Below are 27,777 nucleotides of genomic sequence, written 5' to 3'. Positions count from 1 at the left end.
CCCTGGTCTCCTGGTGCCCTCTATTAGGGTGACTGCCAGGGCCCAGGACTTGGCACAGGGGAGGCCGAGTCTCCATCTTCCCTCACCTGGCACGAAGGTGGACCCTCCCCGCCTTGTGCTCTGCTGGTCTGAGGCTGCATGAGGAGTCTAGAGCTAGGGCTCCAGGGAATCAGTGTGAATTAGGCTTATAAAATCCCACCCAGCTGCTGCTGTTGCTGCCACCTCTGTGTTAAACCTAGGAAGCGGAGCTGGTTGGGGCAGGCGGGTGGTCGTGGAGCATGAGGAGGGGGAAGAGACAGGCCTGAATCCCGAGCTGGCCAGGACTGGGGGCAGTCAGGGTGTCTGGTCCCTTGTCTCAGGGCTCAGGAAGGAGAGATGGGGGTAAGAATAGGGCAGAAGTGAGGGTGTTCCTCAGTGGGAGTGGTTTGCAGAGAATACTGCAGGAGGAACTGTCGCCTCTTCTACCAACTCTCTCCAACCCCTGACCCTCAGCCCTGGGTCAGAGACCATTAACTGGAATTGGGCCATGGCTGTGTGGAGTCAGGAGGCCCCTGGACCAAGCACTGCAGGACTCTTGAGGCCTCTGCTGGGAGGGTGGGATGCTTCCCCGTTGTAAGTTGCCCCAAGTGAGGTTGAGGTCCCTAAGCTGGCTGAGCATGGTGGCTCACCCCTGTAATCCCAGCACTTTGGGAGGCTGAGGTGGGTGGATCACTTGAGGCCAGGAGTTCGAGACCAGACTGGCCAACATGGCGAAACCCCGACTCTACTAAAAATACATAAATTAGCCGGGTGTGGTGACGCACGCCTGTAATCCCAGTTACTTGGGAGGATGAGGCAGGAGAGTCACTTGACTTTCGGAGGCAGAGGTTGCAGTGAGCCGAGACCGTGCCACTGCATTCTAACTTGAGTGACAAATTGAGACTCCGTCTCAAAAAATAAATAAATAAATAAATAAATAAATAAAAGATTCCTCAGCTGCATGAAGCAGAAGCCAGGGTTTCGGTTGCCAGGGCCCCATTTCCCCCATGAAACCCACCCACCTAGTCAATTTGCCATGCAGCCCCCTGGAAACCTGGGACATCCCTGAAGTAGCTGAGCCAGTCTTGGCCCATTCCTTCTGATGTCTAGTGCCCTCTGGCCATCTGTCTTCCAAGGCCTCCTTTACCTTGCAGTGCAGGGACAGAAACGAGTCAGATAGAACCATACCTCTGAGGCCCATGCAGCACAGCTACAGACATCTCATTCACAGATGCGTGCAGTCACGCCAGGCAGCTCCGGACCCACAAAAACAGCACACAGTCATGCCCAACCCCCACAGGCCCGCACAGAGCCCAAGGTTAGAGAGCCACCGAGCCACATATCCGCACCGTGCAAGTGTGGCCAAACCCAGGTATGGTCCTTACAGTGAACAGCACTGCCTTCACACAGGGAGAAAACCACTGGGGTCTCTGTAGTCTTCTCATCCACAGCCCGTGGACTCTCTAAACAAACAAGTAATTTAAGACCCCAAAAGTACCTTCCAGAGTCCTCACCATGAGGTCAAAGCAGGGCTGGCAAGAGCAGACCCTGCTGCCTCCTCTAGGGTAAACCATGAAACAGAAACCAAGGGACAGGGCAGCCCCCCTTCTAAAACAATAGCAGATTCTGGGAGGGCAGTGGAAGGGTGGCGGGCTAGGTGTCTCATCCCAGTGCCTGCCTAGCCCTGTTGACAGATGCCGCCCAAAGCTGCACCCACTACCGCCCTTCCTTCTTCGGCTGTGGCCAGGCCTCTGAAATAATTAGCAATTCTGCTCTACAAAACGCTGGCCCGATGGGATAATAAACTCCAACATCTGTCAGAAGAGCGAGCTCCTATGAAATTGCCAAGAGAAACATTTTTCTCCTCATTCAATTCACATTTAAATCGAAAACAACCTCTCCAAGTCTGCGCCAGGCCGGCGGCGCAGGGCTCCGGGAGCCCACAAGCTGTTCCTGGGCCTGCAAAGAGGCTCAGGCGCACAGTGATCACTCACTCAAATTAACAAATCATTTTATTTAGAAATGAAGAGAATTTGTAAGTGACGCATGGCTTCAGAGGCACTGAGGAGGAGGGAAAGCCAGCCGTGGGCCCGTCTCTCCTCCCCTCAGCAGAAAGGCCTCCCAGAGAACACAGGTCATGGGGGCCAACACTCCCCATCTCCACAGCCACCCAGTGTGATAGGCAGGCTAGGAATCCTGTTGACATTCTGTGGTGGGACACTGAGGGCCAGTGAAATGCCCAAGGCCCCCAGTGGCTCCTGCTAGACTGAGGGCACAGGCTCCGCTGTGAGGGAGCCCAGCCAGGGCTGGCTCTGCCCGAGAAGCAGTGTCCGGGGTCTGCAATTCCACTTTTGGGCTATAGAAGGTGCTGTGCAAAGACAGCTGAACCCCGTGTGGGTCCAGGGTTGGGTGTGACTATGGATGAGCTTTGTCAATACAATTATACTCTGGAAACAGGAGTCCTGGAGACTTGAGTTCCAGGCCTAGGGCTGCAGATTCACCATCTATGCAATGAAGGACACAGACTTGGACTGCTAACGGTCCTCTCACCTATGAGAGCCGATGAAGATCGGATATCAAAGGCTGACAAATGAAAAAAAAGTTGCTGATAAGCCCTGGTCCTGCCCAGACCCCTCCTTGGGGTTACCATGGGCTCCTGAGGTGTCTGTGTGTCCCCATCAGGTCCTCTCTTCCAGGTTCCCACAATGGCTGTGTGCCCCTCACCAAGGAACTCACTGCTCTGTCCTGCAATTTCCCAACAGGCTGTGCACTCTCTGAGGCAGGAACAATGCTGTTTGTTTTTTCCCCATTCCAGAGGGTGCCCAGCACTTGGTAACTATTTGGTGAATAAACAGGTGAATGAATGAATGAATGAATGAATGAATGGGAGGACCCTGGCTGCACAGACACTCCAATGCATGAGAAAGGACTGATGAATGTCTACTACGCTATACTCTCACACCTGCGTGCTTTTGCACACACCATTTCCTTTGCCCAGAATGTTGTGGGCATCCCCCTCCTCTGGATGGACAATTAATGGTTTTCAACTTCTTACTGCCCTGCTCACTTGCGCTCTGCCCTAGGCCTCTTCCTGCTTAGCTTCTGCCCTGCACCCCGTCAACAGCTGTGGTTACAGTGGTGCAGGCATCAGTTGATTTACAGGGGTGGCCACTCTGCACCAGATTTTCTTGAGGTCATGTTGGGGACTGATTCTTCCTTGTTCCTCCTTTGGCCAGGGCTGAGCCCATCTGGGGCTTAGAGCATGGCCCATCTCTGAGAGCTTCCCAGTTGGGAATGTCAGGAGCTGCTGAAACAAACACAGAAACACCCCTGGAGGGTAGAGGGAATTTTGGAGGGGCAAGACAGAAGACAGGGCCAGAAGGATGCAGCATGAGGGGAGAGATTCCCAGGAAGAAAGGAGGAGGGTGAGATAGAGCTAGGAGTGATGGGGCTGGCAGCAGAGGCCCAGCTGAGACCTCTATTTCTCCTATAGGCCACCTTTAGGTGGTGCACAAGGCCCAGAGAAATGTTTCTCCTTCCCAAACTGTTATGGTTGTGAGCTCAGAGCTCCACCGTGGGGTGACCCCTGATTTGGCACTCCCCACTCTGGGCTCCAGGGTGCCCCCCTGAGGGGAGGGCAGACAGGAATGGTGGGGGGCTCTGAAAACCCCTGCTCTGTCCTGGGCCCCACAGGCTGTGCAGAGGAATGTGGAGATCACAGCACATGCAATGGGGCCACGTTAGACCTAGCTGGGAAGCCAGAAGACCTGGGTCCTGGCTGGAGCCGCGGAGCCGCAGTGTGGTCTCGGGCAAGTCTCTTTTCCTTTCTGAGCCTCAGTTTTCCAGTCTGTAAAATAGAGATCTTCATCTTGGACCTGCCCACCTCTAGGTGCAGAGGTGAGGCAAGTGGAGAAAGGGATATCACAGCTGTGACAGGGCTGCACACCAGGAGTGAAAGTGTGTGCGTGTGTCCATCGGGTGCACACAGATACACGTTGGCATGATGGGCTGAGATGCACATGTGCACATGTATCCAATTCACGTGTGTGTGCATGTCCATTGCAGGTTCCACATGGGGACATGGGCTCTACGTGTGCTCCTGTGGTTGCAGACAAGGGAAGAACAGGGAGAAATGTGTGCCCATGGGTTTTATACATGCACTTGTGGGTGCCTGAAGCATGCCCACATGAGCGCCTGTAAGTGAGACAGGACTGTTGGTGCAGCAGGAACTTTGAGGTGGTAGAGCTCTCCCTTCTCCTCCCACCCCATCTCCTCAGACTCCTCTGATGTAGACACATGTCTTACTCACACACCCCCAGGCATGCAGGCTCTGCTATTGTGGCCCTGGCCCACGCCTTAGCCATACATACAGGCACACATATCTACCCAGCACCATGCCTGACATCCACACAGGGCACATCCCAACCACATGACAACCCCCATGAGCTGGCAGACACCCTGCTTGTTTCTGGCCTAGGCAGGCCCTGCAACCCTTGCTTGTGAACTCTAAAGGGCACTTGGGGGTTCTCTTTTGCTGACATCAGCAGCTGCTCAGGGTGGCCTGGGGCTGGTAACCCAGGATGGTTCAGCGCCGTCTGCTGTGCCTACACTGCACCTTTCCCCACCTGCTCCCTCGCAGGGCTGGGCAGTGGGGAGGGCCCCACAGATCCTCAGGAAGCTGGGTCACCGGTGGGTAGGTGGGGCTTAGGCCCAGAGCCAGGAGGAAGGCGCGCCTCCTCCTCCTCCTCCTCCTCCTCCTCACTGTCTTCATGCCTGTGCAGGCTCCAGGTTTGCACCTGTGGATGTGGGGAGGGCACCAGCACCCTCTCCTTGTCCCTCTGCTGCTTGTCCTCTGGCACCTATGACAGCCCATTATGCATTCTCACATTACTCATCTACCTTGCTTCCTGCCTGGCCCACAAGGTCCCTGAGGGCAGGACCAGGCCGACCTGTTGCTGTGCAGTCCCCAGCAACTAGTGCAGGATCTGGCACACAGTAGACACTTAGTGTGTACGTGGGGAATGAATGGATGGGTGGAGCCTGGAAGGATGGGGTTCAGGGAGCACTAACATGTGCTACAGTGGGAGGAAGAGCCACTCATCCCTGCCGGTATCAGGTTTGGAAATTAATGGGCCCCGCGAAGGAGCCAGCTGGGAGGTGGCGGCAGTGCTGTGAGAGGCAGGACTGTACTTGTGCTCCTATTGGCCCAGAGACTGCACCCTGCCCTGTGAGGGATCATAGGTTCCTTCCCTGTGATCACCCCTACCTCGCCATCTGCAGAGCCGCAGAAGAGGGCACTGCCTGGGGCTGGACCAGGGAAGGACACACAGTAGGTGCTCAACATGTGTCTGTAAAATGAACAAGTAACACCCCTGCCTTACTCAAGGGGCTGCCAGAGTGTCCAATGCCAGGGTTGAAATCCCTGTGTGGTGTTCAAGGTTCCCACTGCTCTTTCTACCTTCTTGGCCCTCCACTGCCCTGAACTCCAACCAGGGCCCTGTGCAAGCCCTTTCCTGCCTTTGCTTGTGCTATGCCCCTACGTGGCCTGCCCTTCCCTCTTCCTGGCTAATTCTAATTTCACCCATTCCCCAATCTTGCCACAGGCCCACTCAGCTCCTTGGGGATGTCTCCCTGAGCACTCCCAGGGCCGGTCAGGGTGTCCTCAGGGTCTGTGAAGCAGGGCATGTGCAGGGAGCCTCAGGAGGGGAATGTAGGGCAGCTTGGGGGGCCAGTGTGCAGGGATCCTTGTTCTAACTCCACAGGGCCATGGCCGCCTCTTCTCTGCGGCATCCTGGTGTTCCCCATGATGCCCAGCTGTGTCCACTGGCTGCTGCAGGGTGGAAAGGGAGAATGAGGTGGAGGGATGGAGGAATGGAGGGGTGGGGCCCCTCAGAGGCATGGGCCTTGAGGGGGTTCCCCTGTTTCTCCTTCACAGCTGGGGCATGGCTGGGATTTTGAGTCCCTGAGCCTTTGGGGGTTTGGAGGGGAGCCTGGCCTCTGGGGGAGGGAGATATGCAACCATGGGGAGCGGCATCTCAGTGTGGGAGTTGGGGGATGATCCTGGATGAGTCTGTGTGCTCTGGGCTGTATCTGGAAGCCCTAAGATGGAGTTGCTCAGCCTGCAGAGGAGTGGGGGAGGTGAGAGGAACATGGGGAGCTGGTGACTCAATCCCTATTTCCTGGGCCAGGGAGAGATTATGGGAGGGGGAGTCTCAGCTGAAGTTCTCTAGAGGCGGAGTCATGGAAAGAGGCTTAGGCTTCTGCAAGAGGCATCATGGTATCACACAAGGAAGAACTTCCATTTAGTGGGCTCCTTCTCTAAAACAGGACCTGAGGACATGGTGGCATCTCCCTCCAGAGTTAGGGATAGGCTAACGGATCACTGCCTGGGAAAGGGGGATGGGCCAGCCCTTCTCCAGCCCCATAATTAGAGATATTGTTCTGGCTCCCTGAGGTCAAGGACCTGGGTCTCTAGCATACCTGGGGTCCTGACCACATGAGCCAGGACCTGACACCATGGTTGGAGCTCTGAGTCGGGAATTCTACAAGGGAAGCATTGGTGACCCAGTTGGTGACCTTGAGGCCCATGACACCAACCCTGGGCTGCTTCTCACTTGATGGGCCCTTCCCCATCCTGTGACCAGTGGGCTCGGGAGTGAACCTGAAGCTACCAGAGTTAACAGCACCCTCATGGGAAAGTCAGGGCCCCTTCTACTTGAGGAAATCCCGGCCTGTTTAACGGGCACATGCTGTAGCCTTGAGTGAGTATGCAGGATGTGGCGGGAGCACACACAGAGCCCTTAGGAGCTGGTGCCGTTTCCCACATCTGGCAGCAATACCTAGGGTTGGAGCCCTCAGATGCCTCCCTGCACATCTATGTCTGTACCACTCCGAACGTGCACTATCTCTACTGATCTCAAAAGCTAAGCAGGGTCAGGCCTGGTTAGTACTGGAATGGGAGACCACATGGGAAAACTTGGTGCTGTAGGCTTTAGGGGAAAAAAGAAAAGAAATGCCTCCCCTGGCATGATGGGAATTCACAGAGGGTGCCACAGGGGAGAGGGTGGCCAGCAGTTCCCTGGGGCCAGGCCCTGCTTCCCCAGGTCCCCCGCGGAGACGCGGAAGGCCTGGCCTCTGCTCCTTGCCTGCTGTCTCTCTTCCCTCCACCTCTCCTTCTAAGAGGAAAATCACAGGGAAGTGAACCTTGTGGGGAGAAAGAAAAAGATTTTTAATTAAAAGTTTAAGAGAATTCATGTCCCGACATCCCAAGGGAGTCGCAGCAAGAGAAGTCGGGGAGCTGATGGGGCAGCAAGGGGGAGAGCAGAAAAGTAGGCCATGCCAGCTGAGGGCTCCATGCATGGTCCTCCCAGCTGCCCCTGCCCGGCTGGGGTCCATCACTGTGGCAGGCTCTGAGCCGCACAGGGCCTTCTGTGCAGACGGGGCCTCAGCAGCCTCTGGTTTTCCATCTGGGGATCGGTGGGGGCTCAGCAGTGGTGCTGTGGCTAGGGCAGCACCAAACACTGACTTGAAAACAGCTTAAACTGCTGTGTTGCTCCCTCTGCCTGGCTCCACCTCTGGGGGCAGGAAGGTGAATGTTCTTGCTGCCAGGAAGGAGGACGAGGCCTGGTGGCCCAGCTGGAGTTGTGATGCTTGGTCAGGGCCAAGGCTTGGGCCACATGTGACCCACTGCGGGGCTGTATACATACCCTGTGCATAGTCCATAGCCCCTGGCAGCCCCTTCCTGAGAGATGAACCACATCTTGGTCAGGGTGGGAGAGTGGGAGGGTGTGGGGGCTCCAGGCAGCCCACCAGCTATGGGAAGTTGTCTGACAGGTGGGTGGACGGATAGATGATGGCGATGATCACTGGGGTTCCTGTCAGCTGCATGCCTGGCAACTGGCACAGCCCATCCATGTGTGGCTACATGTGCTGAGTAGAGGCAATGCTGGCGTCCTGGCCCCCTCGCCCCTTCCTCCTTGCCCCCAGCCTGCCTGTCACACACATGCCCTCATGTGCCAGGCTGTGAGTGGGAAAGGCCACTTAGTATCTCATTAGTCTTAGCCCAGCCTGGGCCTGGGCAGTCCCCAGGTGTGAATAGGGTGCATGGGCACTCCTGGGGCAGGGCTCAGTCAGGCCTGGGTTCTGGGAGGTCTCTGACACCCTCAGGCCCTGCTCACTGATCTCCATCGGCTCTCCAGGCTCTGGAGCTGAGCTGGGACATGTGTTGAGGGGCCCTGTGTGCTGGGGAGGGGGCCAGAGCTCACCTGTGAGGTGGCCCCACATCTAGGAATCTTTCTTCATCCCATTCCCTTCTTACCCTTTCCTGGGAAAAGAAAAACATGGAGGGGGAACTATGACAGACATCATATTTTGCAAAGTGAGCTAATTACAGGGCAGTCATGCAGGGAGATGAGATTAGCAGAAGAATATTTGATAAAAGGGAGCCCAGGTATGCAAATGGGTGGCAGGGAAAGGTCAGGGTCACCCTGAGGAGATTGCGGGGACTGGTGCTTCTGGTGCAACTGGTGCAGTTGCCCCCCTCACCCAGGCCACAGTCACAAGGCTGGGGTGCCATTGCTGTCCATAGATGAAGCACAGATGGGTCCATTTTCTCTCTTTAAATGCTCACTACTAATCTGCTGGGCCTGGGGACAGGGTCTTCCAAACTCTCTCACCTGACTCATGGTGGGGATGCATCAGCCCAGGGCACTCCTCCCACCCCATGGTGCCCTGCTCCCCAACTCTTCAGCCCTTGGTACTACAGAGAAACAGGAAGATGATCTGGGTCTCTGAAGCCCATCAGTCTAAAAACTATCCCCCAGCAGGGCCCCGAGGCCCCCAGCACCTCGAGCCAAGGGTCCAAGGTGCAAACTCAGAAAAGCTTCAAGCCCCTCAGAACTCCGGCCAGGAACATGATGCTACACTTGCACCAGGACCCCAGGATGTGAGTGAGTCCAGGGGAAAGGCCATGCCCTCTGACCCCCGGTGACTGGGAACTGCTCACTGCTGCACCTCACCAGCTCACTGGCTGCCTCCTGGGGAGGGGTCAGCAGACATCTGAGGAAGGAATACGAGAAGCAGGCAGGAGGCACTGCCTGCTTCCCGACCATCCACGTTGGTTCCTGGGGGTTCTGCCTTCTCACCCTGCAGTCTGCTCCCACCAGAGATCCCCTGGCCCACAGGCACTGCTTCCACCCTCCCTCCTCTTTAGCACCAGGAGCTGTCCCAGACTATCCCTCCCTGGCTGCCTCAACTTATCCTGAGTCAACCCCGACATCCCTGCAGCCCTAGCTCTGGCTTCAGGCCTCTGACCCCTCCCCTGACAACTACAATGGCCTCCACCCTGACCACCCCACTTCGTGTGGACTGAAGTCTAACTGCCCACCCCAGCTCAGAACTTGGAGCCTGGCTCCCCGCACAGTGGAAGCTGGCAGCCGCCCTGGATTCTGCCAGATCTTCCACTCCACTCCCCCAGGTTGTCACACGCTGTTCCTTTTGTCGGAATGCTCCTCCCTGCTCTGAGGTGCAAACTTCCTCCTTCCCTCTAGCCCCAGCCTCAACGCCCCTTCCCTGTGCTTCCAGGTAACTGGGACACTTTTTCACAGAATCTCAAAGTGGAGACAAGTGACAGGGATCTTCCCTGCCAAGCCCCCTCCTGGAGCAAAGGATCCAAGACGCAAGCTCAGAAAAATGTGAGGCCCCTTCTTTCAACAGCGATAGCCACAACGGCACAGGCGATCTGCACGCTGGCCACACCTCCACTCAGAAGACCCCGCTGGCAGTCCTACCAGGTGGACTCTTACTGCCCATCTACAGATGGGGAAACTGAGGAGAAAAAGGAACTCACTGGCAAAGGCCACAAGGCTGATGGGTCAGTGCTGTAGCTGCATTCTCGCCTGGTGCTTCTCCCTCTTCATCCAGTTGCCTGATCCATACTGCCCTGGAAGCCGAGTCACTCTCACAGACTCATTTCTGGAAAACCTACTTATGAAGTGGGTGGGGAGTCTTATTTCAGAAGTAAACAGGATTTAGTTGGCCCAGCTCTGCTACGCGGCCAACAGACCTGGTCCCTAAGTGGTGGAGCAGCGTTGGCTGAAGTGAAAGAACCCAGGTTCCCCCCAGACCCAGGGTAAGCTGCTTCCCCTTTCTGGTCTCCTGTTCCCCCATCTATCTCTGTCAGCTGCCCCTCAGTGCCAGTCACCAACCAAAGCTGCTCATTTCTGCCCTTCCCAGGGCTGTGGCTCCCTGACCCCTGGCCTATGCCTACGCAGCTCGCGGATGGATCTCAGCTTGCCTGGTTCCTGGTCTCCTCAAGCCCTATCCCGGCATTCCCATCCCCTGCCCTGACCCTGCCTCATTGTCTATCTGTCTATTCTTCTGTCCATTTGCTTGACCACCTAAGGCTCCTCTCCTTGGAGGCTGTGAGACCTGATGGCTGGAGACACAGGGGAGGAGAGAACCAGGGCTGCTCAGAGGGATCTTGAATAGAAGGCTGGGAAGCCCCACACTGAATCTTCAAAGGCTTCATGGCTCCTGTGCCAGGTGGAGACTGCCTGCCCTGCTGACCTTTTCTAAGTCCCACCCCATTGCCTAGGGCTGCCCCTGCTGGTTTCAGATGCCTGCCCAGCCTGCATGTGGCAGTCCTGTGGGATGAATATGTGAATCAAGAATGGAGAGCTGCCCACTTGTCCACCAACCCTGCCCAGGGAGGGGCTGGACCCTAGGCACCCGGGAGGCTGAAGGATGGGGCGTCTTGCCCTAGCTGATCTCCATAACTGGGCTCCAGCTGGTGTTGACACAGCAAACACGCTGCAACTCCCATTTGTTGAGGCACAGAGTGGGCAAACACAGGAGGCTGCAACAAAGGGCCCGACAACCGTGATCAGCTTCTCAAACAAGGGCCCCCAGGCCTGTGCCAGGAGGCAGGAAGCTTCGAGCAGCTGGATACTTTGGCCCTCAGAGATGGGAGCTGGGGACAGGGCCCTTGACAAGGCCCCCAAAGAGGGGAAGGCTGGCAGGAGGCCCTGCAGCCCAGGATTGTTCTACACACAGGGCAGAGCTAAAGGAGGACAGATCCATCTGTCCGCAGGGCCTGCCCCATGCGATACCCCCAGAAGCATCCCTCCCTCGACTGGTGTCACCAAAGCCTGGGCATAAACTCTGATGACAGATCTGTGCGGCCATACCTGTTCCAACTGTACTGGTAGGGAAACTGAGGCTCACAGAGTGTGAGGTTTGCCAAGGGCTCGGTGCTGCTCAAGTGTGAGTGGGGGATGCAGCACAGGGTGTGTGAGGGCTTTGATTCTTGGCTACCTTCTATGCTCTGGTTCCAGTCATGGGCACACCCCGTGCCATGCTGCACCTGCCTAAGAGGGACCCTTGGCCACAGGTTCTTTTTTGGGGCAGTGCAAGGTCTAGACTGTGTGGGATGTGGTCCCTGGATGGGGTCTCAGCTAGACCCCAGGGAGCCCCCTGTACCCCAGGGAGACCGGCCTCACGCTGCATCTGCATATGTGCTCTGTGGAGCCTGCCAGTGGGCAAGACCCTCTGCCACTGCATGCACGCACCCCAACACACACACATGCGCTCTCCACCTCAGGACCTTGGGCCTTCTTGCTCCCTTATTCTCCCTTGCCTAGCTAAATCCTCCCTCCTCCCAGGTCCCCTGGGCCTGGTCAAGTATCCCCATGGACTTGCCCCATGGCTCCATCCTTTGTGGCATGCATCACTGCCATCTTCAGCAGACTGCACTCCTCAAGGGAGGGGCCTAGCAGGTCTATTTCATGCTGTCCCCGTACCTGGTAACCTACTACCATGCCAGCACACAGCAAGGGCCAGTGCTCAGTAAACAGAAGCTGAAGCAACGGAACCTGAGGCACCTAGTATCCCAGGACAGGAAGAGCCAGGGTCAAGGTGGAGTCTCCTCCAGGAAAACCTCAGGTGCCCCTGCCCAGGTCACCATGGCACCTGGGGCCGGTGAAACCTCAGGGGTTAGCTTGGGGAAGACAGCTGAGGGTCTAGGAGGGTCCCGAGGGCCTTCTTGCCACCGTATCCCCCTACCCTGGGTCTGTAGCACTGGCCTTCCCCAGCAGCACCCCTGTAAGCCAAGGTACCTCCCACAGGTACCCACTGCCACAGAGAGGCATCGCTCGCTATGTATTTTAAGGCACAGAAAGTGGGGCCAGAGAAGTGACTAGCCGCTCCCAGGGCCATGCTTCCACAGGGCCAAGCTTTTGGATATGCAGCTACCACCCCAGAACTCAGGCGTAGAGCCCTGTGCCCTGCCTCTGTCACCCCCACGCTCCCCTTCCCCTGCAGTGGAAACTGATGCCCAGGCCAAACCTTCCGAGCTCCCCTCCCAGCCCCCAGTACTCCCATCTCAGCGGATTCAGCCTGAGTCAGTTCTGCTCACTCTCACTGCTAGGCCAGTGCCCAGGCTGGGAACTCTATTGAGATGCCTTCCTTCTTCCTTTCTTCTACCTTTGGAAATTCCACCTGCCTTCCAAGACTCAGATCAAATGCTACCTCCTCCAGGCTGTCTTCTTAGACTTGCCTGTCCCATGTTAGCTGCTCTGCACATTGGGACCCCACAGCCTGTTCCCCATCTCCTTGAAGTCTGGGACTCAGGGCAGGGATCATCCTGGCCACCGGCTCGCCCTTCCTCACATGCACCTACCCTCTCCCGGCCTTGCACACGAGGATTTCAGAACGAAGGGCCAGACACTATTAAAACTCAATTAAAATTCTTACTTCTCTGATCCTAAATTAGGCTGATTTGTCCCTGTGGCACCTGCAGGCCCTTTCCCTCCGCCTCCTTGCATCTGCTCCCTTCGCCACCTGGGACCCCCGGAGAAGTGGGCACCATCAGGGGATCCTCCCTCTACGCAGGCCTTCTCTGGGGAGTGGAGACACATACATCTCCCTCCCTGGGGTTCATTTTCCCCATTCGACGGACTCTCATCTCCCTGTCCTGGATTCTTCTCCTCTGGAGGTGAGGTGCAAGGGTATTAAAAAGGAAACTCGGGGCAACAGCTCCCAGCCTGCACTTGCAGCCTTCTCTGAGTGGGACTGGCCATCCTCTCCAGCTGCCCCCCAGCAACCCCCAGTCAAGGTCCTGCCTCTAGGCCCTTGCTTATGCTCTGCCCTCCACCCAGCTTTCTCACCTTCCCTTCCTGCCCCTGGCCTTCCCCTTTGCCCCAGCCAGCACCACTCTGCTTCCTCCCAATCCCTGGGAGCTCTGGGAGGGCAGGTACACAGGCTCAGGAGCCAGGGTAAGCAAGGGGAACTGTGACCTTGCCTCACCCAGGCAGTGACCAGGGTTGACATCTAGTCTCAGACTCTGTTTTCTCATCTGTAAAACGGGCATTCTGCCCCACAGCAAGTAGAGACTGGAATCATACCTGGCCTAGGGCCAGGCTGGGGCAGCAGAGGTTTGCTGAATGACTGAGTGAGCAAGTGAAAGACAGGGAGGCTGCATGGCACTCCCAGGGGAGGCACCTGGCGTCAAAAGCAAGGCCATAGGGCGGGACAGTCTCTTACAGTGAGAGCTGGGCCTGGGGCGGCTCAGCCAAGGTGTCCCCACAGGAGGTGGGGTGACACCAGTCACAACACCCAGGGTGTTGAGCTTCCGGGCCTGACACATGCCTGCAGTCAATCCCTTCCTCTGAACTTCAGCCACTAGGGAGAATTCGGTGGCTGGGTACAGGTGTGTGGGGCTGACCCATCAGGCTCTGTGGGCCTCAGGGGTGTTGCACACCAGCCCCCTAGACCCTTCCTTGACTAGTAGGTGCTAGTCAGGAATGATCACAGCGCTTTTGACCCCTCCTGAGGTCCCTGCATCTTGGAGGAGGTCCCAGGAGAAGGGCCTGCTCCACAGAGCAGTTTCAGGAGCCAGAGAAGCTCAGCCCCAAATCCACAAGTCAACCTTTCCAAAGGCCTGGCAGGCTGGGCCAGGCCCTTGTCTGACCACCACTAGCTCAGGCGGGTGGGTGAAGACAAGAGAATGACTATTTCTCCTGAGGACCCTTGGCCATGCCCCAGCCATGTCCCACCTGCACTGTCTCCCTTGACCTTCCCAGGGAGACCAGCTCCCAGCTGGAGGCCTTCAAGGGGTCTCAGGATTCTCGACTGCCAGACAGAGATGCAGGCAGGGGAGGCCGTCCCCACACTCATGTCCAGCTGTTGGGGGTAGCGTCTTTGCCCAAGGCTCATGCTGACCCCAGGGACACTTGGGTTTACTGTCCCTTCCGCACACATCCAGGCCACCTCGTCCAAGGAGCCCTCTCTGACGCCCATTCCTTGGTGGTCACTCTGCCACAGCATGCTCCCTGGTTTCTCCTAGCGTTCACCACCAAGTCCCTTCCTTATCTCCTTGCCGGCCAGCTCTCTGGCTGCCTCCCTCTGTAGGCGGAGGGCCCCAAGGGTGCCCACACAATGGGTGTCCAACAGATTCCCAATCCCCAATGCTTCCCCCATCCCTGGGGACCCCCAGCTGGCTCCTGTGGGCGGCACCTTGCCAGGAAGCAGCGGCACTGTTTGGGTGAGGGGAGAATAATCAGCTGTAAACGCCGCAATCAGGGAGAAAAGGCTGCTTGGGCGCTTGGCGCCCACGCGTTCGCCTAATTGGCTCCACATGTCTGCGGCTCCTTTCAAGAGCAGGAGAGTGGAAGGGTCAAGATCTCTTAATGTTCATATTGGAGGGGAGGCAGAAGCCATCGCCAGCCCCACATAAACACCTTTTAATTGCCCAGAGAAGGGTGGGAGGAGGCAGCCAATGCCACAGGATTTCCTGCCTGTCCATCCACCATTACTGCACCTTTCAGAGCTTCCCTAGTGTGGAGTCAGATCCCAGAGGCTGAGCCCCAGCCACAACCCAGAGCCACAGCCCTGGCAACTGTTCTACAAATGTTCACGAGTTTGCAGAACTCGTGTTCTGTTCCAGGCCAGGCCTCGGCAGTAGGCGACACCCATGGCCTGGTCCTCCAGGGGCCAACCTGTTTGTCTCACCCTCGTCAGTGAATGCACCAGTGGACCCAGCTGAACTGGCCTCCAGCTGCCTCAGTGCCAAACTTTCCCCAACATCTTGCTGCCTCCTCCAGGCAGCCTTCCTGTGACCTCTTTGGACTGAAGGTATCTTTCTCCTGCTGGCCCTTCTGCCTGCACCTCTCCGAGGCCCCCAGTATCTCCCTGCTGTGGCTCTCATGGCTGCATCTCTGTCCCGTTAGGCCAGTGGTTCTCAACTGGGGCAACTTTGCCCCCAGGCAACATTTGGCGATATTTAGAAATATTTTTGGTCATGACAACTGGAAGAGTGGTGTACTGCTGGCATCTAGTGGGTAGAGGGCAAGGGTGCTGCTAAACATCCCACAGTGCACAGGGCAGCCCCACCGCAAAACAGGATGCGGCTCAAGGTGTCAGCAGTGCCGAGGCTGATGCCCTGCTTTAGATAAGGCTTTAGAAAGGAGGTGGGAGCTGGGTAGGATGGTCTCCTTCCTGACAAAGGGAGCGGTCTGCTGCCCCACAGTCCCTGGCTCCCTCCCTGGCTCACACCTCCTGCCCCTCTGAATGCCCAGCCCAGAGCCCAGTTCCTGAACAGACCCGGTCACACTGCCAACAATGCATCACTTTAATTGGGTTAAGTGGCCATTAGCAGCAAAAGCAGGGCGGCTGTGTGCAGAAGGGTTTTTAATTTTACTCTTTAAATGATGCTCATTCCCCAGAGAGGCCGCCAATGGTGGGAACAATGCCCACTGGAGCCCCTAGAACCAAGGCCAGAACTGCATGCCACCCCCTCCCATCCATCTGAGCCTCATGGGGGTGTGGGAGGGGTGCTCAGTGTCTTGTCTTCACTGCCCAAGGAAGAAACTGAGGGGGCAGGGACTTGCCCAAGGTCACTAGGTCATCAGAGAGCAAGCCCCTGTCAGAGGAAACCAGTGTCCCATCTCCTGTTCCCTCGACCCCGTCCCACTCTGGACAGCAAACAACACATGGCCACTAATGGTAGCACAGAGGGCAGTGGCTGGGGAGCCATTTGTGGAGTCTGGAGCCCAACTATCTGGATTTAAACCCTGGTTTTGGCCAGGTGCTGTGGCTCACACCTGTAATCCTAGCACTTTGGAAGGCTGAGGCGCGCAGGTTGCCTGAGCCCAGGAGTTCAAGACAAGCCTGCACAACATAGCGAAACCCCAGCTCTACTAAAACACAAAAAAATAGCCGGGCATGGTGACACACACCTGTAATCCTGGCTACCTGGGAGGCTGAGGCATGAGAATTGCTTGAACTTCGGAGGCAGAGGTTGCAGTGAGCTGAGATTCCACCACTGTGCTCCAGCCTGGGTGACAGAGCGAGACTCTGTCTCCTAAATAAATAAACCCTGGTTTTGCTGTGAGACCTGGAGCAAATGGCTTAAGCTCTCTGAAGCTCAGTTTCCTCAAACGTGAAATGGAGAGAGGAGAGTAACCCTGCGACCTGTGTGAGGATTCAGAACAATACAGAACATGCAGGCTTATTTCAGGTCCAGCACTTGGTGGGCACTCAGAGGCCAGTAATCCTGGGAAGGAAAGATTTCGACCATTTTATGGGAAAAATCCTGAACTCTGGCCGGGCGCGGTGGCTCACGCCAGTAATCCCAGCACTTTGGGGGGCTGAGACGGGCGGATCACGAGGTCAGGAGATCGAGACCATCCTGCCTAACACGGTGAAACCCCGTCTCTACTAAAAATACACACACACACAAAAAATTAGCCAGGCGTGGTGGCGGGCGCCTGTAGTCCCAGCTACTTGGGAGGCTGAGGCGGAAGAATGGTGTGAACCCGGGAGGTGGAGCTTGCAGTAAGCCGAGATCATGCCACTGCACTCCAGGCTGGGCGACAGAGTGAGACTCCGTCTCAAAAAAAAAAAAAAAAAAAAAAAAAATTCCTGAACTCTGAATCTAGACAGAATCATCTGTGTGGCACGTTAAAACATCCTGATGCCCTGCCCCTCCACCCCTGCCGACCCCCCGAGAATGTGATGCGCTTGATGGGAGGCAGAAGCTGGGTGCCATGATTTTAGAAGCTGTTTAGACAATTCCAATGTGCAACCAGGGTTCAGAAATGCTGCACTAAGGCAAAGGTTTGACCCTTAGGACAATGGGAGGGACCTGAGGGGGAGGATGGGGGGCACGGGCGTGTTAGGAGGGGTGCTGGGCTTAAGCCTGGGGCTGGGGTCTCCAGGTGCTAGATTCCTAGCGGGGCCTCCCACCACCTCTGGTTTGTTTGAGGAAGGAGGCAAAAGGGCCTCCCGGAAAGCAGGTTTCTAGCCACCATGTTGATGTCCTTCTGGAACCTGCTCTGGCCTTGCTGTCCTAGCCCTGGGCTTCCCTTTCTCTAGGAACCAAGCCCGCTGAGCCTCGATACCCTTGGCTGTGTCCCTGAGAGGAGGCTGGAATCTCTCCCACTGGGGTCACCCCTCACCTAATCCTGGGCAGTACCTTCCCTTTCCCCATGGCCTCTCCTCAGAGCCACACAGCACAGGATGGTGCTGCAGGGGCACAACCTTCAAGGGATTGTTCACACCGTGGTCTCTACACGTTGATGCCCCTGGAGTTGTGAAACCAGAAGTGCTGGGCAGGGAGGGGGCTCATGTCCCTATTTCATAGGGAGAGAAACTAAGGCCTGGGACAGGATTGGACTGAGAGTTCCACGAGGGCAGAAACAGGGCCTGTCCTTCATCACTGCACCCCCAGCCCTGAACAGGGCATGGTAAACAGTAGCCATTGGCGGATGTTGGTGAATAGATGGAGGAGGAATGTAATGATGAGGGGGTGGTCTTCCCGAGAGCCAGGCTGTAGACCAGGGCCCAGCTGGGAGGGCAGGAGAGTCCTGATTTGGGTCCAAGTCTGCTATAAGAACTTAGGCACCTCCCTATTCCTCCTGGGACTCAAGACTCTGAGAGAGTGGGCCTTAGTTCAGAGGCCCCCATCTCCCTAGGTAGTCAAAGTTCCAAGACAGGTATCCCTCCATGTCTCTGAAGTTGAGAGCCCAGCCTGTTTCCCAGACTTGGAGACGCTGGTTGCTTGCATTGCAAGGCCCCTGATCTGGCCTGCTCCCTCCTGACTCTTGGCCCCAGCAACCACCCTTTGCAGCTTGGAGAAACTCGTTACAAACATCTGATTGTCCCTGATTAGATGAGACAATGAACTTCCGTCCTGTGTTGCTCAGCTCCCTCTTTGCAAGCCCCCAATTAGAATTCCAGACCAGAGCAAAGGATTTAAATTGGATTACTGGATGGGGTCCAGGGAGAGAGGAACAATGTAGTGGGGGTGGGGGTCCAGTCCCCCAACAGCCCTCCCTCCATATACACTCAGGCTGCAAACAAATGTGAAAAAGGAGAAAGGGACCAGGACTTGATTAAAAGCACATTTAAAACATAATTAAGACCAAAGCTCATCTTCAACAATTAGGACCAAGCAGGGGGAAGGGTGGTTCTCCCCCTCCTCTGGGGATATGGGCAGAAGCATCTCGTGTGTCTGGAGCCGGGGGTGCTGCAGCAGGAGGAGTTCACTGCCCAGGAGTGCTGGGAGGCCATGGGCTATGGGCTCAGTGCACGCCTCAGGAATAATGTGGGGAGTCAAGGGGCTGGCTCAGAGTCAGGGAGACCTGAGTTCAAATCTTGGCTCTGCCATATCCTGGCCTGATGCATGGCACCTCTGAGTCCCAGTGTCCCCCTCTGTGAAGCGAGGGTAGTCAGGGCTTCCTTCTCCGGGTTGCTGTGAGAATGATACATGATAGACTCAGCACACGGTGAGTGTCTGTCTGGTCAGTGCATGCCTTTCCCCATCATTTCTCATAAAAAATAATTTCTGGGCCAGATGCGGTGGCTCATGCCTGTAATCCCAGCACTTCGGGAGGCCAAGGCGGGTGGATTACCTGAGGTCAGGAGTTTGAGACCAGCCTAGCCAATATAGTGAAACGCTGTTTCTACTAAAAATAAAAAAATTAGCTGGGCATGGTGGTGGGCGCCTGTAATCTCAGCTACTTGGGAGGCTAAACCACAAGAATCACTTGAACCCAGGAGATGGAGGTTGCACAGAGCCAAGACTGCACCACTATACTGCAGCCTGGGCAACAGAGTGAGAGTCTGTCTCAAAAAAAAAAAAAAAAAAACAGAAAGAAAAGAAAATAATTTCTGTTTAGTGCCAGCTGTCCCAGGCCATGGATGGGCTGCAGGTGCAGTGGAAGGGAGAGGCATCTGTCTGCCTCACATGGCAGAGTCCAGCAAGGGAGAGTGTTGGGACCAGGACCTCAGGCCTTTGGCTGCTCCTCCCAAGCTATCGGAGTTGATTGTTCCTTTAGGGGTGGGGGAAGTGGCTTGGAAAGAGACCCCAGCCCTGTGATTCCCAAGGGGCTGGGCAGGAGGCTGGGCCCTGGGCTCCACGCATGGAGGGTGGGTCAGGCGTCTGTCTCTGCCACCACTCAGCACCCCTGCTGTGCCGGCCTGGCTGAGTGGCAGGCCGAAAGGCCTGAGGGCTGTCCCTTCCTGCATTTATCAGACAGTTCCAACACAAGTTCAGGGCTGGGTGCCCACATTTGTAAACTGGACAGGGGGCAGCAAAGCTGGGAAGTAGTGTGCAAATGAGGGGTCTGGAAGGAAGTGGGGCGGAGACAGGGTTGGAGAATGAGGGAAAGGCAGGAGAAGGGCATCCAGCCACGCCCAGTTCAGAAAGGTGAGAAGGTGGGGCATGATGCACTAGCTGAGAGAGGCAAGCGTAATGGGCTGCTATCCCTGCAGAAGGCGTGGCTCTGCCTGCTCCCCTCTATCTCCCACACTCGTGTCCAGGAGATCCTGAAGGTTGGGTGGAGCCCTGCTCTGGGTTCTCTGGGTGGGAGGTCCTCAGAGTCCACCTTCTCTGGGAAGCTGGCCCCAAGAAGCAGTCTCCACCTATTCCATGGCCCCAGGTCACATAGGGACAGGCAGGGGATCCCATGGGGGACAGCAGGGCCCAACTCCTGGAGAAGGAAATTCTGGTTCTCTCTTGGTGACTGGATATGGCAGGGTGTAGGCTGGAGTGGCCACTCTGACTTAACCCAGCCAGGACCCTGGCCTGAGCCTGGGCACAGCCTGTGTAGACTTGCTCATTTAAAAAAACTGCTTTATTGAGATACAATTTATACACCAGCAAATCCACCCAAATAAAGTATACAATTCGTGGTTTTTAGTATATTCAGAGTTGTGCAACCATCACCACAATCTAATTTTGGAATATTTTCATCACTCCGAAAAAGAAACCCTGTACCCATTAGCAGGCCTTCCCTATCCTTCCCTTCCCAGGCACCCATGCATCTACTTTCCATTTCTATGGATTTGCCTATTCTGGACATTTCATAGAAATGGGATCACACAATATGTGGTCTTTTGTAACTGACTTCTTTCACTTAGCATAATGTTTTCGGGTTCATCCATGTTGTAGCAAGCAAGTATCAGGAGACTTTATCCCTTTTTTTTTTTTTTTTTTTTTTAAAGAGATGAGGTTTTTACTCTATTGCCCAGGCTGGAGTGCAGTGGCACGATCATGGCCCACTGCAGCCTCGAATTTGAATTCCTGGGCTCAAGCCTCAGCCTCCTGAGTAGCTGAGACTACAGGTGTGCATCACCATGCCCAGCTTCGTTCCTTTTTATTGGATTAGTTTGTCTTTGACACAGGCTGGAGCAACTGCAGGTATGCCTCTGATCTGGGGGGAGCTTGGATGCCTCTCACTCATTTACGTATGACCTTCCCTGGTCACTTGGCAGCTGAGAAGCCCCATCCCACCTACTCTCCCTGGGATGGGCTGAGTGCCAGGGGTCTGCCTGCTTTGTCACAGCAGCCCAGCGCGTTCCTGTTACCCCTCAGAACTACAGTGGTCTGAGGCTGACAGGCACAACCTCTCTGAATATAGAGGCCCAGATGGGGGAGCAGAGAAACATTCAAAGCCATGGGCAGAGCAGCCCCCATCCTTACGTGGCCTTCTCTGTGGGGCTTGCAGAGCCCCCTTGACACTCCCTCCAAGAGAGCCTGCAGCCTACCTCAGGGGCAGACTCAACCAGTAGCAGGTCACTATCCTGGCCAGGTGCCCATCCAGGGCACCACCCATAAACAAACCTGGGGACCCAGAGGGATGGGAAAACCCCAGGCCCGGAAGGAGGGAGGGGTAGGGCCTGCCCCAGTCCCAGCCTCAGGCTCACGCAGAGCCCCAAAACTCCAAGTCACCCCCTCTCATGCAGCTACTCCAGATAGTATCATCCTGTTCCTGCTGCAGCTGCCCACATTCCACGTGGGCACAGCCCTGCTGATGCTGGCCCAGCTGAACTCAGGAGGGCCACGTGATGAAGGCTCAGGACACTGCCCTCATGGTACAGGACCTCTCCACCTGGCCCTCCCTCAGCGCCGCCCCCCTGCCCCCAACACACACACCTACCTTCAGGGCCTGCACCTTCCTGTCCAGCAGGCTCTCAATGTCCCCCGCCACCTTCTCCACCAACTTCTGAGGCTCATTCTCCTGTACCTCGAACAGGTTCCGGTTGTCCTTGTAAATCTGGAAGGAAGCAGAAGCCAGGGGTGAGACCAGGTGGTCCCACGTCCCCATGCCATGGGCCCTGCATACCCCTCTGCACAGCTCACCTCAGCACAGTCCTCACTCGCACCCAGACCCTGTCTTTGGCCTCTGAGAGAGGGCATGGAAGGCCAGCGCCCCCACAGACTTGAAGGCAGGGCAAGGCCAGGGGCTCCGTAGCTTGCATATGGGATGAGGGCCCAGTTTAGGCTGGTCATTGTGGTTGGTGGGATGGGGTTGTCACTGCCTTCTCTGGGCCTCAGGGCCCCCCGCTTTCAGGGTCATAAGCAGCCCCCCTGACTAGCTGAAGGTAACTGTGAATAGTAGAGGGGAACAGTGGGCTGGAGAGCAGGCAGGAGGTTGAAGGGAGATGGAGTCAATAAGCACACACCACACACCCCATCCCAAAAAGAAGATGCTCACACCCATGCATGTGCACACACACAGCCACGCCTCCACACTGCTCAGGCATCTGGACCCTTTTTTGTGGGTGCTGCCCCAGGGCATTTACAGAAACTAGCAGGAGCTCTGGGCAATCCTACGGGCTCCTCTGTCATTCAGGGCACAGAATATAGGGAATGGGCACCAGGGAGGAAGCGGCAGGTTGGGGGGAATGAATCTGCCCAGCCTTCCTCCAAGAGGGGTGGGTCTGTGTGCAGGTGCATGTGGCAGTGTAAATCTGATGGGGTGTGTGTGTGTGTGTGTGTGTGTGTGTGTGTGTGATGGCTCAACATATCCGTTTGTGTGCACATGCCTGCGTGTTGGGGCTGGGGTGGGGTTAGGGTCTCTAACCCCCCAGGGGCTTGTGAGTCTTAGGAGCAGATTTCTGCAAGTGTCTTTGTTCACAGCTGGGTCTTGGGTGTGTGCGTGTGCATGTGTGTGTGTGTGTGTGTGCGCGTGTGTGCATTTGTATGCATCATATGCTGCTGCATGTGTCTCCAAGCCTGACTGGGTCCATGTGTTCATTCAGGTGATCCAAGGAGGTCTGTGCCCCAAGCACAGGCTCCTTCACCACCAGAGGTCACAGAATAGGCTGCCATGACTGAACCGTGCCACCAGGCTGAGCAGAAGTGGAGGGATGTGGAGAGACAGAGAGGAGGTGATGAGGGGAGATAAGGAGGGGGGAGAGGCAGCCGATGAAAGACAGACAAGCAGAGAGAGATAAGGTCGGTAGAGTGACAGCGAGAAGGCAGGGAGATAAGACCTTGTCATCTGACAGGGGGATGGGGTGGGGGGGTTGGGTGCTGCTGGAGCCCCTGCCCTGCCGCTACCCAGTGCCTGGCAGTCCAGGGGTTAAAGCACCGCACAAAGCCAGCTCAGGCAATCTTCTCCTCCTCCCGCCACCCCCATCCCTCCCGGCTTCTCTTTTCTTTTTGTCCTTCTTTTAGAACAAAATAATTTGTGGTGAAGTCGCTCCTTCCCGCAGAGTAGTGGCAATCAGGGGGCGAGACTTGATGCCTGGCCACATGGCCAGGGAGGAGAGACGCCCCGAGTGAGTGCCAGGCCAGGATGTTCCCTGGACCCCTGGGCCCTGCCTCAGGACAGACGTCCACAGAGGGAGACAGTGTTAGAGACACAGGGTGAGGAGGGGTCAGACTCTGAGGATCACTGAGGAAAGGCAGGGAACCTAGAGCCTAGCACCTTACTGTTGGGGAAACTGAGGCACAGAAACAGGAGAGGGAAGGTCAAGGCCAGGCGATTGAGTGGCAAAGCCAGATCCCCCATCAGCTTTCACCCATCTTTGACAGATCATTCTGGGGTGTGTGTGGCCGTGGTCTCAGCCACATCCACCGATGCCTCTGGAGAGTGGTGTCCCGACCCACTTGCACCAGCAGGGGGCACCGCTGCCCGGCTTCTCCTGGCCTGGGATGAAGTTCATATCTCAGACTCTGTCAAGGTCATTTCCAGGTGCAGCCACAGTCTGGGCTGTCCATGGCTGTGTACAGCCCCAGGACCTGAGGCAGGACCATGTGGTTCTCCTGGGAAAGTCCAGGAGTCCCTCCTCTTGGGCTCCAGGGTGCCCCTTGCAGCCTGTCATGGTGACTGTGCTGGGGATCAGGGGGCCGCAGAGTGAGTGGGTCTCTAGGTGGCAGGCACACACCTCAGGGCACCAACAGGTGACATGAGGCCTTGGAAGCTGAGACTCTGCCAAAAGTCACTTATCTCTGAACCTCCGTGACTGATCTATTAAATGAGAGAACAGTAGTCCCCACCTCACAGGCTGGGGACAGCAAACCCATGCCTTGAGCAGCCTGTGCTGCTGTTACTGCTATTAATTTGGGATCACCAGAATTCTGCAGATGGAATCATAGTCCCTCCCTGCCCTCATTCTCTCCCTGCTAGGTCTGTACACTTGGGGCTGTCCAAAGCCATTGGCTCCATTCCTGAGCTGGTAGCCTCAGTTTCCTGCGGTCTGCCCACCTCCAGCCCCACCCCGTTCTCCCCGATCGGTCTGGGCAGTCTCCCACACTGAGCCACCCTGTCCTTGTCTCCGACACCTTAGCCTCGGCCCCAGAGGTGATAATGGTGGAGCCTAGACACTGGGACGCCACTGATAGGGCACAGCCATGGCCAGCTTCCTTCTCTCTCTCCCAAGCACCATGTCTGTGTGCAGTGGACACCTGGCAAATGCATATGCTGGATTCTATGTCCAAAAGCAGAGGTCTGGGGCCAGCTGGGCCCAGGTCTGATTCCTCAACTTCTGCCTGCAGCTGCATGAGCCCTCAGGGCCCAGGGATGCATCCACCTTGCTTTCTTCCTGTTCTATTTCTACTCGAGGACCCATGACAGCATCTTTCTGCCAGCCCTGGTGCCACCACCTGGGTCCCATCAAGCCCACTGACCTGTCATGTGCCTGCAGGCCTCTGGGTCTCCAGCCCAGGCCAGTTCCCACAGCTATACCTTGACTTACGCTGTCCCGGCATCCCCTCCACCTTGCCCTGCTATCTAAATCCTCTCTAGGGCAAGGCCAGGGAAATGGGCTGGAAGGGGTTTCTGGTGAGAAGAGAGCAGAATCCCAGAAGTGCAGAGGCTGGTCACGCTGCCAGCCAAGCCTGCTCCCCAATCCCAAATGAGCCCTTGAGGTGCAACAGTCCTCGAATGATAGCCCCTAGTGCCACAGCCCTCCCTTCAACATTCCCCTGAACTTGCTCCAATTGTCCCTGTCTTCTAGGGTGGGCCCTGAGCTGAGCCCCAAATCCCCAGATCTAAGTGACACAGCCCAGCAGATGGTCCCATCCTGGGAGAAAGGTCATCTCCACATTGATGTGGTCCAGGGAGGTGCTTTCCACCTGCAGGCCCAGCAGGAGCCCAGGAGAGCCCAGGGCAATTCCAGTGCACAGACTGCCCAGGACTAGCCCCACTCCAGCCCCAGCCTCTAGCCCTGGCTCCTAGGGCCAGCTGGGAAGTGGCAGAAAGGCCAGGGTGCACCGGATGCAGAGCCTCAACCACAGCAGGATGGCAATGCCCGCTGATGTCCTTGGCCCAGAGAGTTAATTAGAAAAAGCCAACTGCTCCCACAGCAGCGCAGCTGGCACAGCCCCACCTCTGCTGGACTAAGGAGCACGACAGGGCCCAGCTGATCCCAGGGTGCCCCAGCTCTGTGCCAGCAGTGATAGGGAGGGAGAGGCAGCAGCTTTAACCCACAGAGAGTGCCAGGATGCTGGTGGGACAGGGTAGCAGACTGGAGCCAGGTGGGGATGTGGGGGAGGACTGAGGAACAGCGAGAACAGGGGTGGCTGAGGTCCCAAGGGACAATTCAGGAGTCTGTTTGGAGCCCCTTGTTTCCAGGAATCCCTGGTTCCCCACCTTGTTTCATGTACTGGTGACCATGGCTCAGCTGGTGCCCTCCTCCCTTGAGGGCACTCCTATCCCATCAGTGATGGAGACCTGCCCCTCCACCTCTCCCCTCCCCCAGGGCTGGCTCTAGCTCCAACCCTCTCTCAGCTCTAGCAGTTCTTCAGTTAGGCATCAGGGCAAGTCCGGCCAGCCCTCCATCGTAGGGCTTCACAGGGCCGTGGGGGCTGATGCCTCCTTAGAAGCCCCGAACCCTCTGCCCAGCCTCCCGCGTCCCCCATGGCTCCACGTAACTGGGAGGCGAGCCTGGAGACCCTTGCAGGAATGGTGACCTTGGATAGGAAGCCTGCATGCTGGCAGGAGCAAAGGGAGCCAGCCTCGTTCCCACAGCTCCTAACAGTCCTGCCTGGAAGAGGGGAGTCCAATTACCAGCCCCAACGTGCCTGGAACATAGAGACAGCCACCACAGAAAACTAAAGGCCTCAGGACAAGTGACCTGGACAGGCCCCAATCAGAAGGCATTTTAGAAAGTCAGCAGCAGGGGAGCCCAGGCCTGAGCTACCACCAAACCTGCCTAGGGCAAGGGGGAAGCTGGAAGGGGAGAGGAAAAGGAGGGAGGAGAGGGGAAAGGAGAGTGGGGAAAAGCAAGGAGGAAGGGCCAAGGAGGCTGCAGGAACAGCCCTGTTTGCCCCGAGTGTTAGCTCTGGCTGCTCTGGGGCAGGCGGTTTACACATGTGACCTCACTGATCTCCTACAACCCCTGAGGAGGGTCCATTCTGATCATCTCCATGTGGCAGAGAGGACACTGAATGCCACAGAGGTTAAGGCGCATGCAAAACTGGGGTTTGAACTGGGTCGAATCCAAAGCCCTTGCTTTAGGTCATACTCTTTGTACAGTTCTGTTCCCCACCTTTATCCCTAAACTTGAAGGCAAAGCCATGGGAAAAGAGGCATAGGGATGAACTGGGCAGGCCTGAAGGGCTTGGGGCGGATGCAGGCAGAGGCTGAAAGACTGAGGCCCCTGGAAGGTGGGAGGGCCATGCTGGAGGGGAATGAGGGAAAGACTGGCAGGGCCAGCCCAATCGACTAAGCACCCACCCAACCCTGCGAGTCAAAACAGGCACTCGCACGCAAGGCTCCTCTCCGCAGCGAAGGCGAACAGCCCTCATCTCTGGAAAATTAAATCAGAAAGAAAATGGAACAAGAAAGATTTGACGCAGGCTTGGCCCTGCTGCCGGCTGTCTCCTCAAAGACCCAGCTCACCTTGGGGTTTTGCCAGGTGCTCCAGCACCCCTGGCCTGAGCCCCGAGGCATGACTCCGGGGAGACTGGCGCTCCAATCCCCTCACCACATTTCACCACAGGGAGCAGCCAGGTGAAAGTCTTAACTGCCCATTAGGCCCCTGCAGGGAGGGCAGCCAGTGGATGAGAGACTGTGGGCGAGGCCTCCTGAGGCCCGACCCAAATGAACAAGCCCTGGGGAGGGAACCACCTCAAGAGGCCACAGGGTCTGCAGTTGGAGGCCGGGGTCAGCTGCCAGACTGGGCTACACTCATGTCAGGGATGTTGGGTGGGTGGCTAGGGGGCTTGTGGTGGCTCAGGAAGCCTGAGCTGGGCGAAAAAGGAGGTAGGGGAGTTCGGGACAGGTAGTAACCAGTTCAAGGACCCTAGCCAGTCAGGGCAGAGCCAGGTCCGGGCCCCCTGCCTCACCCACCCCTTCTAGGCTGCTAACCTGGCCTTCTGCCTCAGTGAGAAAATAGAGGGTATTGACATAACTGCAAATCCACCTTGAAGACTGGAGGGTTGATGGGGTAGCCAAGCACCTGGGGACCCTCTACCACTGACAGCACTTGGGACAGATCCAGGACAGGCTGCACGCCCCAGGGCTCTCCCTATAGCCTAGTTCTTGATGGGACTGAGGGGCTGCCCCATGGTGGGTGCACAAAAACCCTAATCCGGCTGCTCTGGGGACACACCAGCCGCGAGACTGGGTGTGTGACTGGCAGCTCCCCAGGAGGGGGCTGAGGCCTGTCCCTCACCAGCCTGGCACAGGGCTTACAGTAGGGCAAGGGGCCCCTGGAGCCCTCAAGGCACACTATCAGTGCCCAGGCAGGGGGGCTGCATGTCACTCAGTTACATGCTTCATCAGCTGCTGACATTTTTGCCAACTGCCATGTTAGGTTCCTAAGTGGCCATGCCACACTGCCAACATCCCAGGCGGGGTGGCCCCATGGTCACTCAGCTGTATATGGTGTCCTGTCACACACAGGTTTTGTACACTGTGATGTTAGTTGTCCCATTAATAATTCCCCTTCATATCCAGTACAGAATGCCTGGGATGAACGCTCTCTCTAGAGGGCATCACAGACACAGAACCAGGCCATTACAATCAG

The 27,777-nt window shown here is 56.6% G+C and overlaps 1 protein-coding gene across 8 annotated transcripts in view; it reads right to left on the bottom strand.

Moving 5' to 3' along the window:
• Nucleotides 1-27,777, bottom strand: part of CACNA2D2 (calcium voltage-gated channel auxiliary subunit alpha2delta 2) — a 141,293-nt gene that overhangs the window by 50,521 nt on the left and 62,995 nt on the right. For all 8 annotated transcript variants that reach the window (XM_054483281.2, XM_063661952.1, XM_054483282.2 and 5 more), the window contains one exon: nucleotides 21,456-21,572. In XM_054483281.2, coding sequence (XP_054339256.1) covers nucleotides 21,456-21,572 — 117 coding nt within the window. The remainder of the gene's footprint in view (nucleotides 1-21,455; nucleotides 21,573-27,777) is intronic.

The sequence above is a fragment of the Pongo pygmaeus genome, chromosome 2, assembly GCF_028885625.2.
Source record: "Pongo pygmaeus isolate AG05252 chromosome 2, NHGRI_mPonPyg2-v2.0_pri, whole genome shotgun sequence".
Classification (NCBI taxonomy): Eukaryota; Metazoa; Chordata; class Mammalia; order Primates; family Hominidae; genus Pongo; species Pongo pygmaeus.
The sequence above is the reverse complement of the archived record's forward strand: the minus strand, read 5'-3'. Positions and strand labels throughout refer to the sequence as shown.